This window comes from Eptatretus burgeri, chromosome 16 (genome assembly GCF_056783735.1).
Source record: "Eptatretus burgeri isolate ZD-2024b chromosome 16, Ebu_testis_v1, whole genome shotgun sequence".
Taxonomy (NCBI): domain Eukaryota; kingdom Metazoa; phylum Chordata; class Myxini; order Myxiniformes; family Myxinidae; genus Eptatretus; species Eptatretus burgeri.
The window spans coordinates 18,487,369-18,504,017 of record NC_140976.1 but is presented as its reverse complement, the minus strand read 5'-3'; the positions used below and the strand labels follow the sequence as shown (position 1 = coordinate 18,504,017).

General features: G+C 44.3%; 1 protein-coding gene across 8 annotated transcripts in view; it reads left to right on the top strand.

The window, feature by feature from the left end:
- The first annotated feature begins 304 nt into the window (after positions 1-304).
- The window catches only part of LOC147010630 (fibronectin type III domain-containing protein 5b-like), an 89,337-nt gene continuing 72,992 nt past the window's right edge, over positions 305-16,649 (top strand). For all 8 annotated transcript variants that reach the window (XM_085860594.1, XM_085860591.1, XM_085860593.1 and 5 more), the window contains exons 1-3: positions 305-929; positions 8,913-9,028; positions 13,764-13,950. In XM_085860594.1, the coding sequence (XP_085716720.1) occupies positions 818-929; positions 8,913-9,028; positions 13,764-13,950 (415 nt within the window). In that variant the 5' untranslated portion in view covers positions 305-817. The remainder of the gene's footprint in view (positions 930-8,912; positions 9,029-13,763; positions 13,951-16,649) is intronic.

Sequence of the window (16,649 nt, the reverse complement as noted above, 5' to 3'; positions counted from 1 at the left end):
CAGCCTGAGAATGTAAAGATAACTCAGGTGTTTTTTTACGTTGCTATTTGACGAATATCCCATTGAAACGTCTGAAAAGCATTGTGTCCTGTTTTGGGGCAGTTGAAAACACCATTGGTTTGGCAGGTCCAAGTTCTGTTTTGAGCGAGTGCTGCCTTGATGTCGTGTTGAGGAGGGAAGGGAGTGGGAAGGAGGCAGAAAGAGTTGGAGGAAGGAGAGATGAGTGGGAGGAATGAGGGAAGGGAGTAGGGGGGTTGCTTGGCAGAGGAGATAACGAAGTGTATTAGTAAGCGGCCACATCACGCCCACTAACAGGGCGGCAGCGCTTGAATATAGCACCTTTGGATATGCCGCAAAGAGAAATAAAACTCAATGGAAATGGGCAACAAAGCCACAGAATGTTTCTCCCACGTCTGTCGTACCAAGTAGCAATGAGCTCACATGTTTGGGGTGAAAGCATATGATGCCCAAGCCACAGATATGCTGTGAGAGATATGTCGCCCATAGGATGAGCGCCTGCCAGCACGGATGCTCCGACATGCTCGAAAAAGAGGGAGGGAGCGAAACGTGGGCCTCCTGTGCTTCTGATCATCAAGGCTACCATGCCTCCAAATCTGCAGGTGAGCTCCAGTGTTCGTGATCGTGAATGGACACAAGCGGATTGACTGAACCCGAGCGAAGCTGCAAATTCCGCTCTCAGTAGATCAACACAGTACACCTCCCGCTCGCTTGGACGCAGCGCTGGGGACGGACAAAGGAGCCGGAGACGTGTTGCTCCGTGCCATGTGCGGGCAGACGTGTTGCTCCAAAAGCAGATATGAGTGTCCACAGCCGATTCCATCCTGCGATGGCTTCCAGGAAGACTAGATGCAGCAACGGTGTGTGGATCCTCCTGTGCTTGTCACTCTGGGTCCCCCGTGCCTCGAAAGGTGAGATATTTTAACGAAGCTTGTTGGTTGTGTGAATCAGCGCTCACTCACGAGCTGGTTATCGGTGGTTAAGCGCTGGATTGATCGCCCAAAGATTCTATGGGAGTCACTGCGATTTTTCACGGAATGACATCTTCCGTGTAAATGCGTCCCAAATTGAAGGCACAGCACAAAAGATTTAGCAGATCTCGATACTCTCATGAGTACAAGAAAATCAAATTGTAGTTAAAGCTCATCGTAGGATTAAAGGTTGATGCGTACGAGTAAATCTGACAGTATAGGATATTGTGAGAAGTCATGACAATCAGGATTCAGTCTGACAGTGATCAAGATGTACAAGACAAAGCATTCAAAATGTTGTTCACGATTTTGCAAGAAATGACAAGTATTGTGTACACACACACACACACACACACACACACACACACACACACACACACACACACACACACACACACACACCCTATGCAGAGCATCGGTGGTGCTGAAACAGTTCCGAAGCTACAATCCTGAATGGGTTTCCACTTCAACACAGGAATTTGAAATCAGGGCAGGAATTTGAAATTGGATCACGGTACCGGCAATAGCTCACCTACTCTTCACAAAGGACACCGTGGGGGTCTTTAACATCCATCAACTAATTCCGGCAGACAGCATGACCAGTTTCACATCCATCCGAGAGATTGATGAACCACCCTGCCTGCGAAACACCGGGACGACAGTTTACAGTTGAGTCGGGATTCGAACCCAGGTCAGACAGCTTAAAAGCGAGTGTGTGTACCAATTGGCCATCCCTCCTGCAAAATATATATATATATATATATATATATATATATATATATATATATATATATATATATATATATATATATATATATATATATATATATATATATATACACACACACACACACACATATACATATATATGACTAAAAATAGGCAGCTCAGGAGGCATTTGTATGGAAAGTTAAAGCACACTGATCCTAAAAGAATAATAAATTTCTTGTTTAAAATCGCTGACGATTCAGAAGAACACTATCTTCCATCCTCTTGAGGTAACGAGACACCAGAAATGCAGCTGCAGAGACATTAGCTGCAGTGTGACCACTCCTCATTTTCATTAATGCCAAGGTGAGCCAATGAAAAAAGCCAAGAATTCACAAGGTTTCGGAAAAGCGATGATAATAGAAAACCTATAGAAAACCAAGACGCCAAGCTGAACAACGAATAGCCAAGATCTTGTGAAAAAAAGCCAAGGAGTGGTCACACTGGTTAGCTGTACTTATTACATCTGGTGGGAACGGTTACGCATCATAATTGGGTTGCGAGGGGACCAATCGGCATGAGGTTTGGGACAGATTGAGTAAAAAGAGTGGGATTGGAGGATAGATTTTGTGCTGGACATAGATTTGCTTCCGTTTTGGGTGTTTGGTTCATCGGTTCGGTGTCACATGTTTCATGTCTGCCCCGGGTTTGTCCTTCTCATCCGCACCTGCTGGTGAAGGCTGTGTGTGATTGCATAATCCTTGATAGGCAGTATGCAGGTCAACGTGACATTAAATCGACTTTGTGCCCAAAAGCCATGCTTCGTTAATATTCTGGCTGACCCTTCCGGGTGCCGAGGCTTTAACTGCCGTCTTTTCCCACGCGAAGGTGTGTTGAACGTTATGACAATGTGCCACCACCTGTGAAAGCTCGTCTCCACGTGCTACAGCTTACTGGTGCTGCATTATCCACGTTGCGAGTTGTGGTAGTAAACAGAGAGACCACTTACCTGTCTATGATGGGAAGTGATAGGCCCATATACTCAGCTTCATCACGGGAGATTCCAATTCTCTTGAAGGCCTTGGTTTGCATGGCATCAAGGTAGGTAAGTTGTGAGGCAGGGTCTCCAGCTCAGAGTGGAGAGCAGTATTCTATCAAGGTGCAAATGAAGTCCTTGTAAATTGGATTGACTTCAGGTGTGCCAAGGAATGACTTTGTACGAGGGAGAATGTCCAGTCGGCGACTGCCTCTGGAGGTTCCTTTTAGAGAGAGATAGTGAGAGTGAGATTTGTCAGGATTGAAAGCCATATTCCAAGTGTTTGACCAGCTTGTGATTTTATCAAGGTCTGAAGAGAGGGAAGAAGTTGTGGCTTGTCTGTCTGAAAGATGCCACGGCAGAGGGTGGTGTTATCATCAGCAAATATATGGAGGATTTTCGGGAGTCAGAGAGACCGTTGATGAAGATTATGAATAGGAATGGGCCCAGAACACCGGATTGGGACACTTCAGCCTTCACAGGAAGAGGAGATTTAAAGGATTCCATTGAGTGCCACATGTTGGCTCGTAGAGTGGAGGAAGTCAGTGAGCCACGTGTGGAAGTCAGCCTTGGATTGGAGGGAGCAAGGTGGGGTTCTGGATTGGATGTAAATTGTGAGATACGTACGGAGAGACGGCCCTGATCTCATGCCTGACATTGATGGTCTTCATCCATTGTTCGGAGAAGCAGAAGCAGCATGTGCAAGGTAGAGGTTTTTTGTTGTTGAAATTCACCCTAAACAAGGCTAAGAGCCACTATTTTTTGTATGGTTACAAAAGAAAAGAAGAAAAGAACAATCAAAGATGAAGGAGGTAGAAAATTATATTATTCTTGAAAGGAAATGGATCATAAGATGTGGGGAAGCATGTGACCGGCAAACAATTCCAAATCGATGCAGCACATGGAAAAATATCTCCATGTATGGCTCTTCATTCTATAAACTTAAGTATGGTCAGAGTGTATAGGTGTGAAGTGGTAGCAAAACGAGTCTCACGACCAAAGATCGTCACAGAAGCTACCAAGTAGGAAGATCAATCGAGCAATTACCATGAAAATATCTCAAAAACAAACTTAGAGTTGCTACACACCTACGATGTGAAAGTGCTTCAAGAGAAGAGCCGAGTTCTACTCCAACCGAATTGACTGCACACTTCTGGAGCCCATCTAATAGGAATAACAACAGATAACAGGCTGGTGCTCCAGCCCAAATGTATTGACAATACTCCATCAGGGGGCATATAGTTGTCTTATACAAACAAAGGATAGCATCTGGAGGTAGATATTTCTGGGCTCGATAGAGACAATCAACTCACATGGAAGGACTCTGTGCAATACCTGATACATACTTCTCCAAGCTGAGATTAGGGGAGATAACAAGACCAAATAGGCACATGTCTGATGCTTCTGGCAAGATCAAATGACCCAAGTGCACAGGAGGAAAAGACCTGTCGCTAGAACGAGACAGGGACAGCAATTTCGTTTTCTTGGCATTGAAGGCTACCAGTCAATGGTGACCCCACTTCAACAAGTTCATTAAATCATGGTTTAGTGAGGCACAAATCTCACTCCAAGAAGTTACTTGAATTAAGGGATACAGAGTAGAGTGTGGCATCTTCGGCATACATGGTGAGCTGGGATAAAACGTTATCAGACAAGTCATTGATAAATACCAGAAAGAGAGTCGGACCAATAATATTACAAAACTCTGAGGAACATCAGAATTTACTGAGCAATTAGGAGATGATTGACCATAAAGGACCACCTTCAACTTACGGTTGGAAAGGAAAGCAGAAATTATGGACAACATTCCACCCGCCGACACACCATACGACTGAAGCTTGCGCAGTAGTCCCTTATGCCACACCTTATCAAAGGCCTTCGAAATATCCAAGGCAACTAAACAGGTCTCAACCCTAAAATCAAAGGCCATGTTGAAATTACCAATAATGAGGTAGAGTATGTCACCAGTCAACCTGGAATGGAGAAAGCCATACTCTACTGACAGTCAGCAAGAAGTTCGTTGTCCTCAAGGTGACTATGAAGCTTATGATCGATAAAGCATTCAAAGAGCTTACAAATTCAGTGACCTGATCTGAATCCAAATTGATGATCCGAGATGAGGCCGTTGGAGAAAATGAATGATTTGATGTTAACTTTGATGATGGATTCCATGACCTCACTGATGATTGGAACTTACATGACCTTACTGATACTGATTCCATGACCTTACTGATTCCATGACCTCACTGATGATTGGAACTTACATGACCTTACTGATACTGATTCCATGACCTTACTGATTCCATGACCTCACTGATGATTGGAACTTACATGACCTTACTGATACTGATTCCATGACCTCACTGATGATTGGAACTTACATGACCTTACTGATACTGATTCCATGACCTCACTGATGATTGGAACTTACATGACCTTCCTGATCCTGATTCCATGACCTTACTGATGATTGGAACTTACATGACCTTACTGATACTGATTCCATGACCTCACTGATGATTGGAACTTACATGACCTTACTGATACTGATTCCATGACCTTACTGATGATTGGAAGTAAGCTTTTCATTTTGTAGTTCAGGGGATTGGTTTTTACACCTTGCTTATGTCATGCAGTGATGTTGGTCAGGTTTGCTTTCCAGGAAGAGAAGGCAAGTTGTTTCAAAGTAAAGACCTCACCATAAGATTTACTGTACTGAGGAAGAGTTGGGATGAATCTGGACAAAAGAGAGAGTAGGTTTCTGTGGAAGAATGACAGACTATAGTTGAGGACACCATCTGGTTGACCATTTCCAAACCAGAAATTGCACAATTGTCAAAGAAACTTAAAAACTATACAATATATTGATGAAATATGTATCTCACATCTTCAATTGGTGCATAGTTGAAAAAAATTCCTTCGTCTTGTTTATTTGATGCTTATGACGTGGGAAGAAATGCCCCACAGGAATCATATCTGACACTATATAGAAGAACTGCCATAAGCCACGAGACTTCTTCAATCTGCCAATGAGATGGGCCAACACCTCCATCTCCCCCCCCCCCCACTTTCCTCTCCTCCCCACTGATGCAATGTTGCAATCTTTAAGAGTGGGAAAAAATTTGAGAAGAGGGTGAAACAAAGGCATTCCTAAATGGAGTCTGTAGATGGTCATCGGTGATATCATGTGGCTTATGGCATCCAATCAAAGACAGAAATAGGGCTGGCAGAATGGTTTGGCGATACACACATTCGCCTCGAAGCTGTCTAACATGGGTTCGAATTCCAACCCAGCTATAAACTGTCATTCTGGTGTTTCACAGCCAGGGTGATTCATCAATGTGTGTGCCATGCCTCGGATGGACTTTAAGCAGACTTCCCATCTGCTGGCATTAGTTGGTAGATGTTAAAGATCCCATGGTGTACTTCGTGAAGTGTATGCGAGCTATCGCTGGAACCCTGAACAAATTCCAAACTCCTGCCATAACTTACAGAAGGCACAGCATCAGGGGCACAGCCCTCAGCCAATGATGCTCCCCCACAGCCTTTGGCTGGACATGAAAGAAGAAGGGACAGAATGTGAAGAAATACTTGTGGCCATTGGTTTCAGAGGGGATATCACCCTTGTTTGTCATCATGCATGCAAATTCCTCCCAAACGAAACAATGATTTGGGTATCTTCCTCGACTCATTACTTGATGTTCTTGGATCACACTCTACACAAGCTCCATGAAAAGACACCCCCTTCCTCCCCACCTCTCCTTTGTTTCTCGGAGCTCTTTCTATTGTTATGCCTCAACAAAACTCACCAACTTTTTAAAAAGCAAGCCGTGCAAGTGCAGACAAGCATGGTGATACATTCTCTGTCAAAAGCACAAACATTATATTGTAGCAACGACCGGGTCACCTAATGTTGGCAGATGCTTTTCCACTTGTTTACACAAGACAAGAGAGATCCGTTGGTAACACAGGCATGATACAATTGCCAATGATATGGAAGACTCTTTTATTCCTCACTTCTCCCGTCTATGGAACGCCTTTCCAGAGGCTGCTCTTTCTCACTCTCCCCTCGAAGGCTTCAAGCAAGCAATGCACCGCCAACTGTTGTCATCCCCAATTCTTCCCATGATCTTTATTACCCCATTATCCTTACATAACCCAATCATCTTACTTGCTAGTTTCAGCATTTCCTCCACCATCCCCCTCCCTCTTCTCTTTTCCTGTTCATTCATTCATTCCCTTGTGTGTCCATCGCACTGTCAGTTCTACCTTGCTCTTCCACGAGCCTTGCTCCAAAAAAATTAAAAAGAACAGACTTTCCACAATTTTTTTTGACCCGGTATTACCAGTTTGGCAGTTATATTGTTGCAGTTATTATTATGTTGTTGCAGTTTTGGGAGACCCTGGGGAGTTACATCCAACACATAATGAAACCCTGGAGTTAAGATATATCCATAGTCTTGTATATTTAGATTAATTCTCCCCTTGCATCAGGAGACAGAGAAATGCATTGTGTTTGTGTATCAGGTTCTAACCCCCCCCCCTTTGGAACTCTTCTTTTTCTCGATCCCCTCTCTTCTTATATCTCTTGTTATCTCTCTCCCCATCTCCCTTAATCTCACTCTTTCTCCACACCTCTTTTCAGTGCATCCAGCCATCCATACACACAAACAACACTGCTTCCAAAACCAACATTACACCTACAACACTCACATTATCAATCGGACCCATTATAGCGCTTGGGTGCTACTCAATCTTGTGCAGCACCTCCAGTAAAGTGCTTGGGTGCTACTTGGTCCTGTGTAGCACCTGCAGTGAAGCACTTGGATGGTGCTTCATCCTGTGTGGTGCCTGCAGTGAAGCGCTTGGATGCTACTTGGTCTTGTGTGGCACTTGCAGCAAAGGACATGGATGATGCTCGGTCCTGGGCAGCATCTGCACTGAGGGACCATGAGCTCAACGAATGAGCTCAGTATGACAACAGGCAGACCCAGGAACAACAAGCTGTGCTGAAATGCTGGTCGGCTCTTAGGCCACGCCTCTGACAATGGGTTTCAAAAGTCTGGACATCTCAGGGCTCGGTACTGTGTACATCCAGGGAACATCAGGAGCCAGATGGAGTCTTCAAGGAGTGAGCCAGGTGAACGCAAGCCTCTGCATGGACATGCTCCACTGGGAGTGATCGAGCCAGCTGCGGAGCGAGTGCTGAAGATCCGCGGAGCTCTTTCCCTCGACATACTGGCAGTCACACCATGATTCACACTATATTTGTGTTACTATCCCTACGCCTTATCATTCACTTGGAATACACAGGCTATTCAATGGTTTCCCCCTTCGACTCATTCAGGGCTGCATTACTGATTCGCATTCATGATTTCAACTATCGCATTACGAAGCATTCACCCGCATCTTTGTCGACACAGTGCACCACACCATCACCCACTCTCTCTTCCCCTCCACCTTTTCATGTTGGGACAAACGTAAGCCCGTAGGCTTACATTGGATGAGTGAGGGGTCGTCAATAAGCTCTGTCTTCTTCTCTTTGGCTATTCCTCTTGTCTGATATCCTGGAGTGACTGAGGCACCTATGTCTCAAGTTTCAAGACAAGTTGACTGTCTTAGGGGCTTGCGTGCTCAGGATAAGACTTTCTTTTGTGACACTACATTGCTTGCATATACGTGCTTATTTGTTAACATGACCAATCGTTTCCAACTTGCCAGACTGTCTCTTTCTGTATTGGTCAGACAGATTATGTAAAGAGTGGATAGGAGTTTTACCCCACTGTTTTGCTACGGGCAGACACTAGCCAATGTCCCACTTATGGTTCCTCTTGGCTCTTGTTGACTTATACAAGTGGGGCGTCAAGGGCACACACGGTTCCCTATCGGGGGTGATTAATTTGCCAGGAAGGTAATGCGGGAATTGGACATGAGGACCCTACCTAAATTCATCGTCTGAGATGGCGATCGTAGTTGCTTAGGAACTTGTCGTGCCGGGGGGGTTATCTGTGGCTCATTGGCTTCAAGGTCAAAGGGCAGAAAGTAGGTCTGAGAAGCCCATCACAAGATGATAGGTGATAGTGTTGCAAATCAATCATGTGATTTTAGATACTTTTCTTTCATCATTTTGATTTCATGTCCTATACTTTTGTTAACCCTTAAAAGAACTATGATTACAGGAGACGCTCCAATTCCCGAAAATGTGAGCATTACACAAAGCAGAGTCTCCATGGCCAAAGTCAGCTGGGATCTTCCACAGGATGGCAACACCATCGGTTACATTATAACGCAACAGGTACGGCTTCAGCCAGATCGGTATATCATTCCGAATGTGATTAGTACTTTTCCTTGCACATTGGCTAACTGCATGCTTGGTGTTGGCTTAATGGTTGAGGTGGTGGGCTTTGGATCCTTGGGTCCTGGGTTCAAATCCCACTCAGCTGTTGAATTAATACCAGGTGGGGTTAACTCAGCTTGTTGTCCTTCCGAGGTCGGCAAAATGAGTGCCAGCATGCTGGTATACTGTGTCTGAGTGGTGACCTGTCCAGGATTGTGCACAATAGCCAAGGAGACTGCTTTGGCCGCACCAACGCTCTGCACAGAGTATGGTCCCAATCTCCTCCTTACACATTATCACTTTAAGTTTTTTGCTCTACAAGTTCATGAGTTGAAGAACATGAGCCGAAATAATTTAATATTCTATATTTAATAGGCGAGCTGTCGTTGACACCTTAGTCAAATTCTAAAATTCCTGCCATGACTTCCTGTGTCAGAGAGGGGACACATCGAGTATTGGGTAACTCGGCCAAGAAACTGCTTCAGCAGATCCGATGCTCCATAAAGAGCTTTCATGCGCTCAGGGCAGGATGCTCTTATTATGATAAACAAAAGGAAAAGTTATTATTCAATTACTCGTCCATCGGCAATTACCCTTTGGATTCCGAGGGCTTTTTGAACGTGACTGTGAATTCTTATTTCGATCTGTCAAAATGAATATTTTCTTTCTCACCTACTCATCAATTTGTCTCATTCTCAGCCCTTCTCCATTGTTCCAGTGTCAGAGTATTGACCTTCCTTACATAACTCAGACTTTTTATTATTATTTCTATAAAGTGAATATGTACAAGTATATCTAAGCCACAGAGTGCTCAATTAAACCTGTCACCTCAAGAATAATAATAAGAAGAAGGAGAAGACGAATAGGAAACAATGCTGCATTTAGGAAAAAATATGGGATCTTTACAAAATGAAGTCGTTTGCATGTCTTGTTGTGAGAGTTTTGCATTATGCTCATTCAATGCACAAACGTCACAAAAAAACCCAAAAAACAAATAATGAATTGCACATCTGTTGCATGTAGCACAACAGAATAACCACTACAAATGTTTAAATTTGCAAAAAAAAATACAGTATAGCAGGACATACTTTTTCTTTTCAAGAGCTGTGAGCTTTATTTAAGAGCCATGTTGGCTAGGCACAGCAAGCTTGTCTCGGATGGGCAGTCGATTCCTGGCAACAACAAAAAAGAAGGAAGAGAGCCATTGCCAATGATTCCTTTACGCACATGCTTCGCATATCAACCTCGAAGCATCGGCGGGCAGTAAAGATAGTTACAACCTCATTCACTATGCATGTGTATAAATATACTGTATATGTGTCTGTGTGTCTCTCTTCAAGAGTGAGGCTTGTGGAAGAACAAAGTAAAATTGACAGTGAGATAGTGGGATAACAACTGGGCACAACCAGCAAGGAAATAGACGAATCGGAAAGGAAGAGGGAGAGAGAAAGGGGAGGAAACAATGAAACTAGCAAGTAAGAGGTTTGCGTTAGGAAGAGTAAATGGGGATAATAAATATTACAATCAGGATGGGCCTGCTTGAAGTCCTGGAGGGAAGAGCCACAAATAATGGGCTGTGGGAGGCAGTTCCATTGATGGAAGAACTGAGGGTCAAAGGAGTCAGCCTGAATTTTGGAAGTTTAACCAGAAAGGGGTTAGTGGAAGAACGCGTGCATCATGGAGTAACTAGCGAGGGTCTGGGGACCAAGAGAGCAGAGGGAGCAATATCAAAGAAGAGTCGGCAAAGAAAAAATTACCATAAGAGACATAACCATTAACCAGCCATCATTTAATTATAGAGTAATTTTAGTGTGACGTCATTTTTAACATTCTCATCTCTTACTTGGGTGGTGTATGCTACGGCATGCTGAAACTATTCATGAAATTTGTATTACATCATCCATCTTTGAGTATCGTGTGGTTGCCCATTCAGTGGAGTTCATCGTAAGTCACGAAAGATGGTGGAGCATGAGGAATCTTGCTGCCATTTCTGCTTTTTACCATGTTCATGCTGACCTCTTGAAGCAAGCAAAGAGTAGTACCTGGTGTGTCATTTCAAACTTGGAAAGAGAGGTAGAGAAAGGCTTTTCTCAAACATTAGATGAGTTTTCACAATGCCCAAGAGTAAAGAGTACAGAAACCAATCATTCTGATCATGGGATTATGGTGTTTGTTCATTAGAGGCAAACGGTGAAGCAAAGTATTCCTCGATCTACCATCATTGTCCATGTAAATAGGGATCCAACTCAACAACACACAAAAGCTGGTTTGTTGATAAGTTTCTGACACAACTGCTCTCCCCTTTGGGCTGGCTCCCCTGCCTCATATCTTGCTCAGATTGACACCATGGAAACCAACGCCTTCAAGATTAATATTATCATTATTATCAATTTTTTCGTTTACATAGTTGAGGCTTGTAGGAGAGCTCGAAATTATTGGAATCTCACATAATGATCTGAGTCTGTAGGCTCATCACTTCGCCATCGCAGACAAGTTTGTGGTCTCTCTGTCTTTTACCACTGCCTTTATGGTGTTGCGCCCTCTGCTCTTTCCATGATTTGCTCTTTCCATGATTTGTCACCACCCCCCCCCCCCAGGTCTCTGCAGGGCTCACACAGTCCACCATCAACCCCCTTCTCGTGAAACGACCTAATGCAGGGACACGACTCACCTATACTCATTCATTACTCTTTTTCTCACCAGTGGAACCTACTTCCACATTCTCTTCAATCTCATTCTCCACTCTATCATATTCTTCCCTCCAGGTCATCAAGACAACTGTTCACCACCATCTCAGGTCATCCCCAATCCAAAACCATGATCTTTTCTGAGCTTGTTAACCAATTCTCCACCCCTTCATAACCCCCAGCCTACCTCCATCCAAATTTCCAGTTTTTCATTCTGCGCCTTCACTTCTGTAACATCTCCATCCCATGCATCCTCTCCAGTTCCACATTCCTCCTAACACCCATTGTTTGTCCAAGCCTCCCTCTATCTTGTCCTTAAACTTCAGTGTTGGTGTCCTCTCTCTCTCTCTCTCTCTCTCTCTCTCTCTCTCTCTCTCTCTCTCTCTCTCTCTCTCTCTCTCTCTCTCTCTCTCTCTCTCTCTCTCTCTCTCTCTCTCTCTCTCCTGTTCCTTTTGTCTTGTTGTGTTCTGATTCGTTCAGTGTACTCATTCTAACTCTTCCACGAGCCTCGACTATGGATACAAAAACAAAAACAAAAATTAAAAAACATCTCAATGTAGAAAAGGTCTTTAAAAAAGTCGAAGGGATCTAAAAGCTCCAATGGAGTCTCAGCAGTCTAAAGGTTTGGAAGGTACGTTTTAATAGACGTTGTCATGGTGCAACTGACGTTCAAACAGTACGTTTCCCCTTCCTAGTAAACAATACATTTCCATTTCCTTCTGTATCCATTTTGTCCACCCCATACATGCGTGTTTTGCGTCCTGTTTTTGTCTGTTACATCCTGATCTGTTCAGTGTTCTTGCTCTTCCACAAACCTTGACTCAGTATATATCCCCCCCCAAAAAAAGCCCCCCCCCAAAAAAAAAATATGGCCTTCCAGTTATAGACGACTTACCATTCTCACAAGATCTCCCAAACTCGGACTTTCTTCCAAAACAAGAAAATTGCAATGAAAGGAAAGCTTTGCGAGGTTGAGCCAATGTAGAGTGATTGGATGAGGCTGCAGTGTAGCATGTGAGTTCAATAGAAAGATTATGAAGAGTTGCATGGATAGTGGAATGTCGACTCATTCAGGAAGAGAGTGCTTTGTGGGTGACAGCTTTCACGAGCTTGAACGAAACAAACATTTTGTGATAAAATATATTTGGCAACATTTTGATTACACTACCGTTAGATCCGTTAAAGGTCAGTCATACATTATAGAATGGACATCACTTTGCGATCGCTTGATTCTTTTGAGCAGCATTCGGTTGACGAGAGGCCCCGGACGACGCCTTCCAATCCTTGTGATACCCAATTCGATTTGGGCGAATTAAACATCTACGTGATAACAACACCTGCAAGCATCTCGGATAAAGTTACAATGGCTCCTGCATCAAGGTTAGAATTGAATACACTTCACTTGAGGTCTTCCGTCAATCAGATTTTCTCTGATTTGGTAGAAATAAAAGGAACCTCCCCTCCTCCTCTCTCTCTCCCACCACCACCAACTGCAAAAAAACAACAACAAACCTACCATGTGATAGATGAATATGGTTGCTGAAGGTTCTATCATTCAAGGGAAATGTTGCCGTTTCTATTCTCAGCATTAACGAGGTCATGGAACAATGACCAGCTTTCCCGCTGCTGCCAAGCTCTCAGTACTTGAGTCTAATCCATATGGATTTCGCTTCATTCATTGTTATTCTGGTGATGGGTGCAATGGTGGCTGTGCTCTGAAGGCACACCGCATTTTTGAGAGGGCATTAAGCTGGTCACTTATTTTTTTTTATTTTTATTTTTTAAAGATTATGAATGTGTAACATCCAAAACTCTTTTGTTCTACTATATCTACTATATCAAAACCAGATCTACTATATCAGCGGAATAACATTTTCTCTCATAAAGGCTGACTTCCTTGCCAAATTAGCGTTGCAAACTGTGTTGGCTCTTTAACCTGACCTCGTCGAGGAAAATGCAAAGTAACCGTAATCAAACGTGCTCCATTTACACCTCCACTCCCTCAGAAAAAAGATGGGAATTTTCAACGCCTCATCAAGGAAGTCAACACGACTGCTCAGGCTTGCTGCCTTTGGGACCTGGAACCCGGTGTCGAATACATCGTGCAAGTTCAGGCTGTGACTCTGCACGGTGCAGGACCGCCGAGCCATCCCATCCTCTTCCACACGCGCACTGGCTCCCAAGAAGGTGTCGGTGAGATAGTGCACCAAATAACTCATCTCGAAGCGGCGACACTTTTTGTTATTTTCTCAAATAGAAGAGCTGATGCATCCGTTTTGGCTTTTAGCAGAGAAGGAACGAGGATGGGGAATGGGGAGGGGTAAAAGGTAGGATTTATCATCTGTCCGAAATAAAATCATGACCCAATACTACCTTACAAAGCAAGTACAGTCAGTTAAGGTCACTAAAGTCTAGTAATGGGGTCATGGTCGGCTATTCCATTCCCACTGCACGAATCTGCATAAAGTACGTTTTGGAATTCCTTGAAAGGCTTACAATTCAAATTTATGGTGACATCCTTTAAATTCCACCTAATACCCTAGAGTTATGGTTGGGCATTCAGAAGTGTGTCTTCACAACGGCAAATCACGAGGATGTATTCAACCATTGACCGCCCTGCGTGCCAATAAAGATCAACGACATAATCTTTCCGATCATGCAGAGAACCTTTTCCCTCGGGATGTGAATTCAACAAAACTGAAAATATTGCAAGAGCAAAAGATTTGATGGAGGATTTATCGACATTTATGAAGGTCAGCTGTAGCATATAATCTTAGATACCAATATAGATCTGATATACGATCGTTCACCAGACTCAGTGGTGTAATGGTTAGTGTATGTTCTGAGTCTGGGGGGTCAGTGGTTCAAACCCTGGCAGAGTCATAACAGACTTCAAGAATGGTATGTGCTGTTTCCTTGCTTGATGCTCAGCATTTTAAGGGAGAGGGCATGGACCAACAATGCTGAGATGACAAACAACCCAGTATCTCCTTTCCCAAGAAACTGCTTTGGCAGCACTGATGCTCTGTATTCTATGAAGAGTATGGTACATCAAAATCCAAATGAAATACAATCATTAGGTATCTGAGAGATTTTCCTGTGTAACAAGTGCAAAATGATCGCTGTTCACAGTCTACAGCATGTCCTGTGCGATCTCCAAACGGAGTTGCTTCTGCTCGATCGTTTGCAGCTTTGGCATGAACTTCGCTGAGATTCTCCTTAAGCCCAAATCCTCAGTCACAATGGAATGAACGGATCCAATGCTGACGCATGCCTCGTCTGCAAGTTCTCTGATCGTGATTCGACGATCCTGCATCAGCAGGGTCCTCACTTGGTCAATGATGATCTCATTTCGAGATGTTGAGGGCCTACCATAACGTGCTTCACTTTCCACTGAGGTGCGACCATCTTTGAAGCGGTTGTACCACTCTTTTATCTGTGTGGTGCCCAGTGCTTTGTTCCCGAAGGCCTGTTGAATCTTGCGGATCATTTCCACTTGGGAATCGCCAAGCTTTACACAAAATTTGATGCAGTAGCATTGTTCAAGTTTTTCCGTCTCAACTCCATCTCTTCACTCAACCTCCTCAAATACTCAACTGCCTTCTGCCCTCTCTTGTCCACCCTCTCTCGCAGCACCACAGTGCCTTTTCTCCTCCTCCTCCGGCCCCTCACCTAGCTATTCTGCAATCCCCCACCCTCTTTCAACAACCCTCCTTATCTTCCCCCGTCATCCCTTGTCCTACCCTCCTCCTCCCCTCCCACCCCTGCACACAAAGCCTCCTCCCCTCCCTCTTCATAAACAATGTGGACCTCAAATATCTGGGGCCTTCACTCAAACCTTTCAGATATTTCCATACAGGTTGCCACTGACAAACCAGACATAATCTGCCTGACAGAAACTTTCTTCCCCCAAGACGTATCTGACTCCCAAGTATCTTTCCCTGGTTACTCCCTCCTCCGGTATGACAGACCTGAGCCTCGTCCTCACCAATTGTACTCCATCTCTTCTGGATCTGATTTTGACAAATTTCCCTGACAATATCTGCTGCTCTTCCTCCACTCCAATCGGTTCTTCTGACCACGTCCTTGTTAAAGTGGACATCTCTCTGGCTATTATCAGAGAACCACCTCACCGCCGTCGAGTCTGACATTTCACTCAAGCCGACTGGCAGGGGCTCCAAGCAGCCTTCAAACTTATAGACTGGTCTCCTATCGCTACTTTCTCCAACATCAACTCATCCTGGGAATTCTTTCAAAGAAACTTGCTCTCCCTCATGCACAGATTTATCCCCTCTCATCTTCAGTTGTCCTACCCTTCCTCCCGCCCTTGGTTCACTGAAGCTTGTGGTGAGGCAGTTGCCCTGAAACAACTTGCCTTTGCCTCATGGAAAGCAAACCCAACTGAGGGCAGTCTCAGTTCCTTCCATAAAGCTCGGAACAAGTGTGTATCTACCATCAGGAGAGACAGAAAAACAACATCTTTCGGAGCTCAAGTCTGAACTTTCAAACCTCTCTCCCTCCTCAAAATCCTGGTGGCATCTAATCAAATCTGTTTCTGGTGTATGTTCCCCCTCCATCCCCTCCCTTACCTCAAATGGCCGCACTGCTGATACCTCACGTGAAAAGGCTGAATGCCTAAACTCCGTATTTGCAGCTAAATCTTCTGTCCCAAACCCATCGCTTTCTCTACACACCTTACCCAGTCACACCCAACTGTCCCTGGACTGTGTGTCCTTTTCTCCTGACAAGGTGGAGAGCTTGCTGTCAAACCTCAACTCAGATTTTGCAAGAGTCCAGACGGCATCAGCCCACGTGTTCTAAAAACCTGCTCTTCTGCTCTTGCTCACCCTCTCTCTTATTCACCCTCTCATCTGCCCAAGGTCATCTGCCAT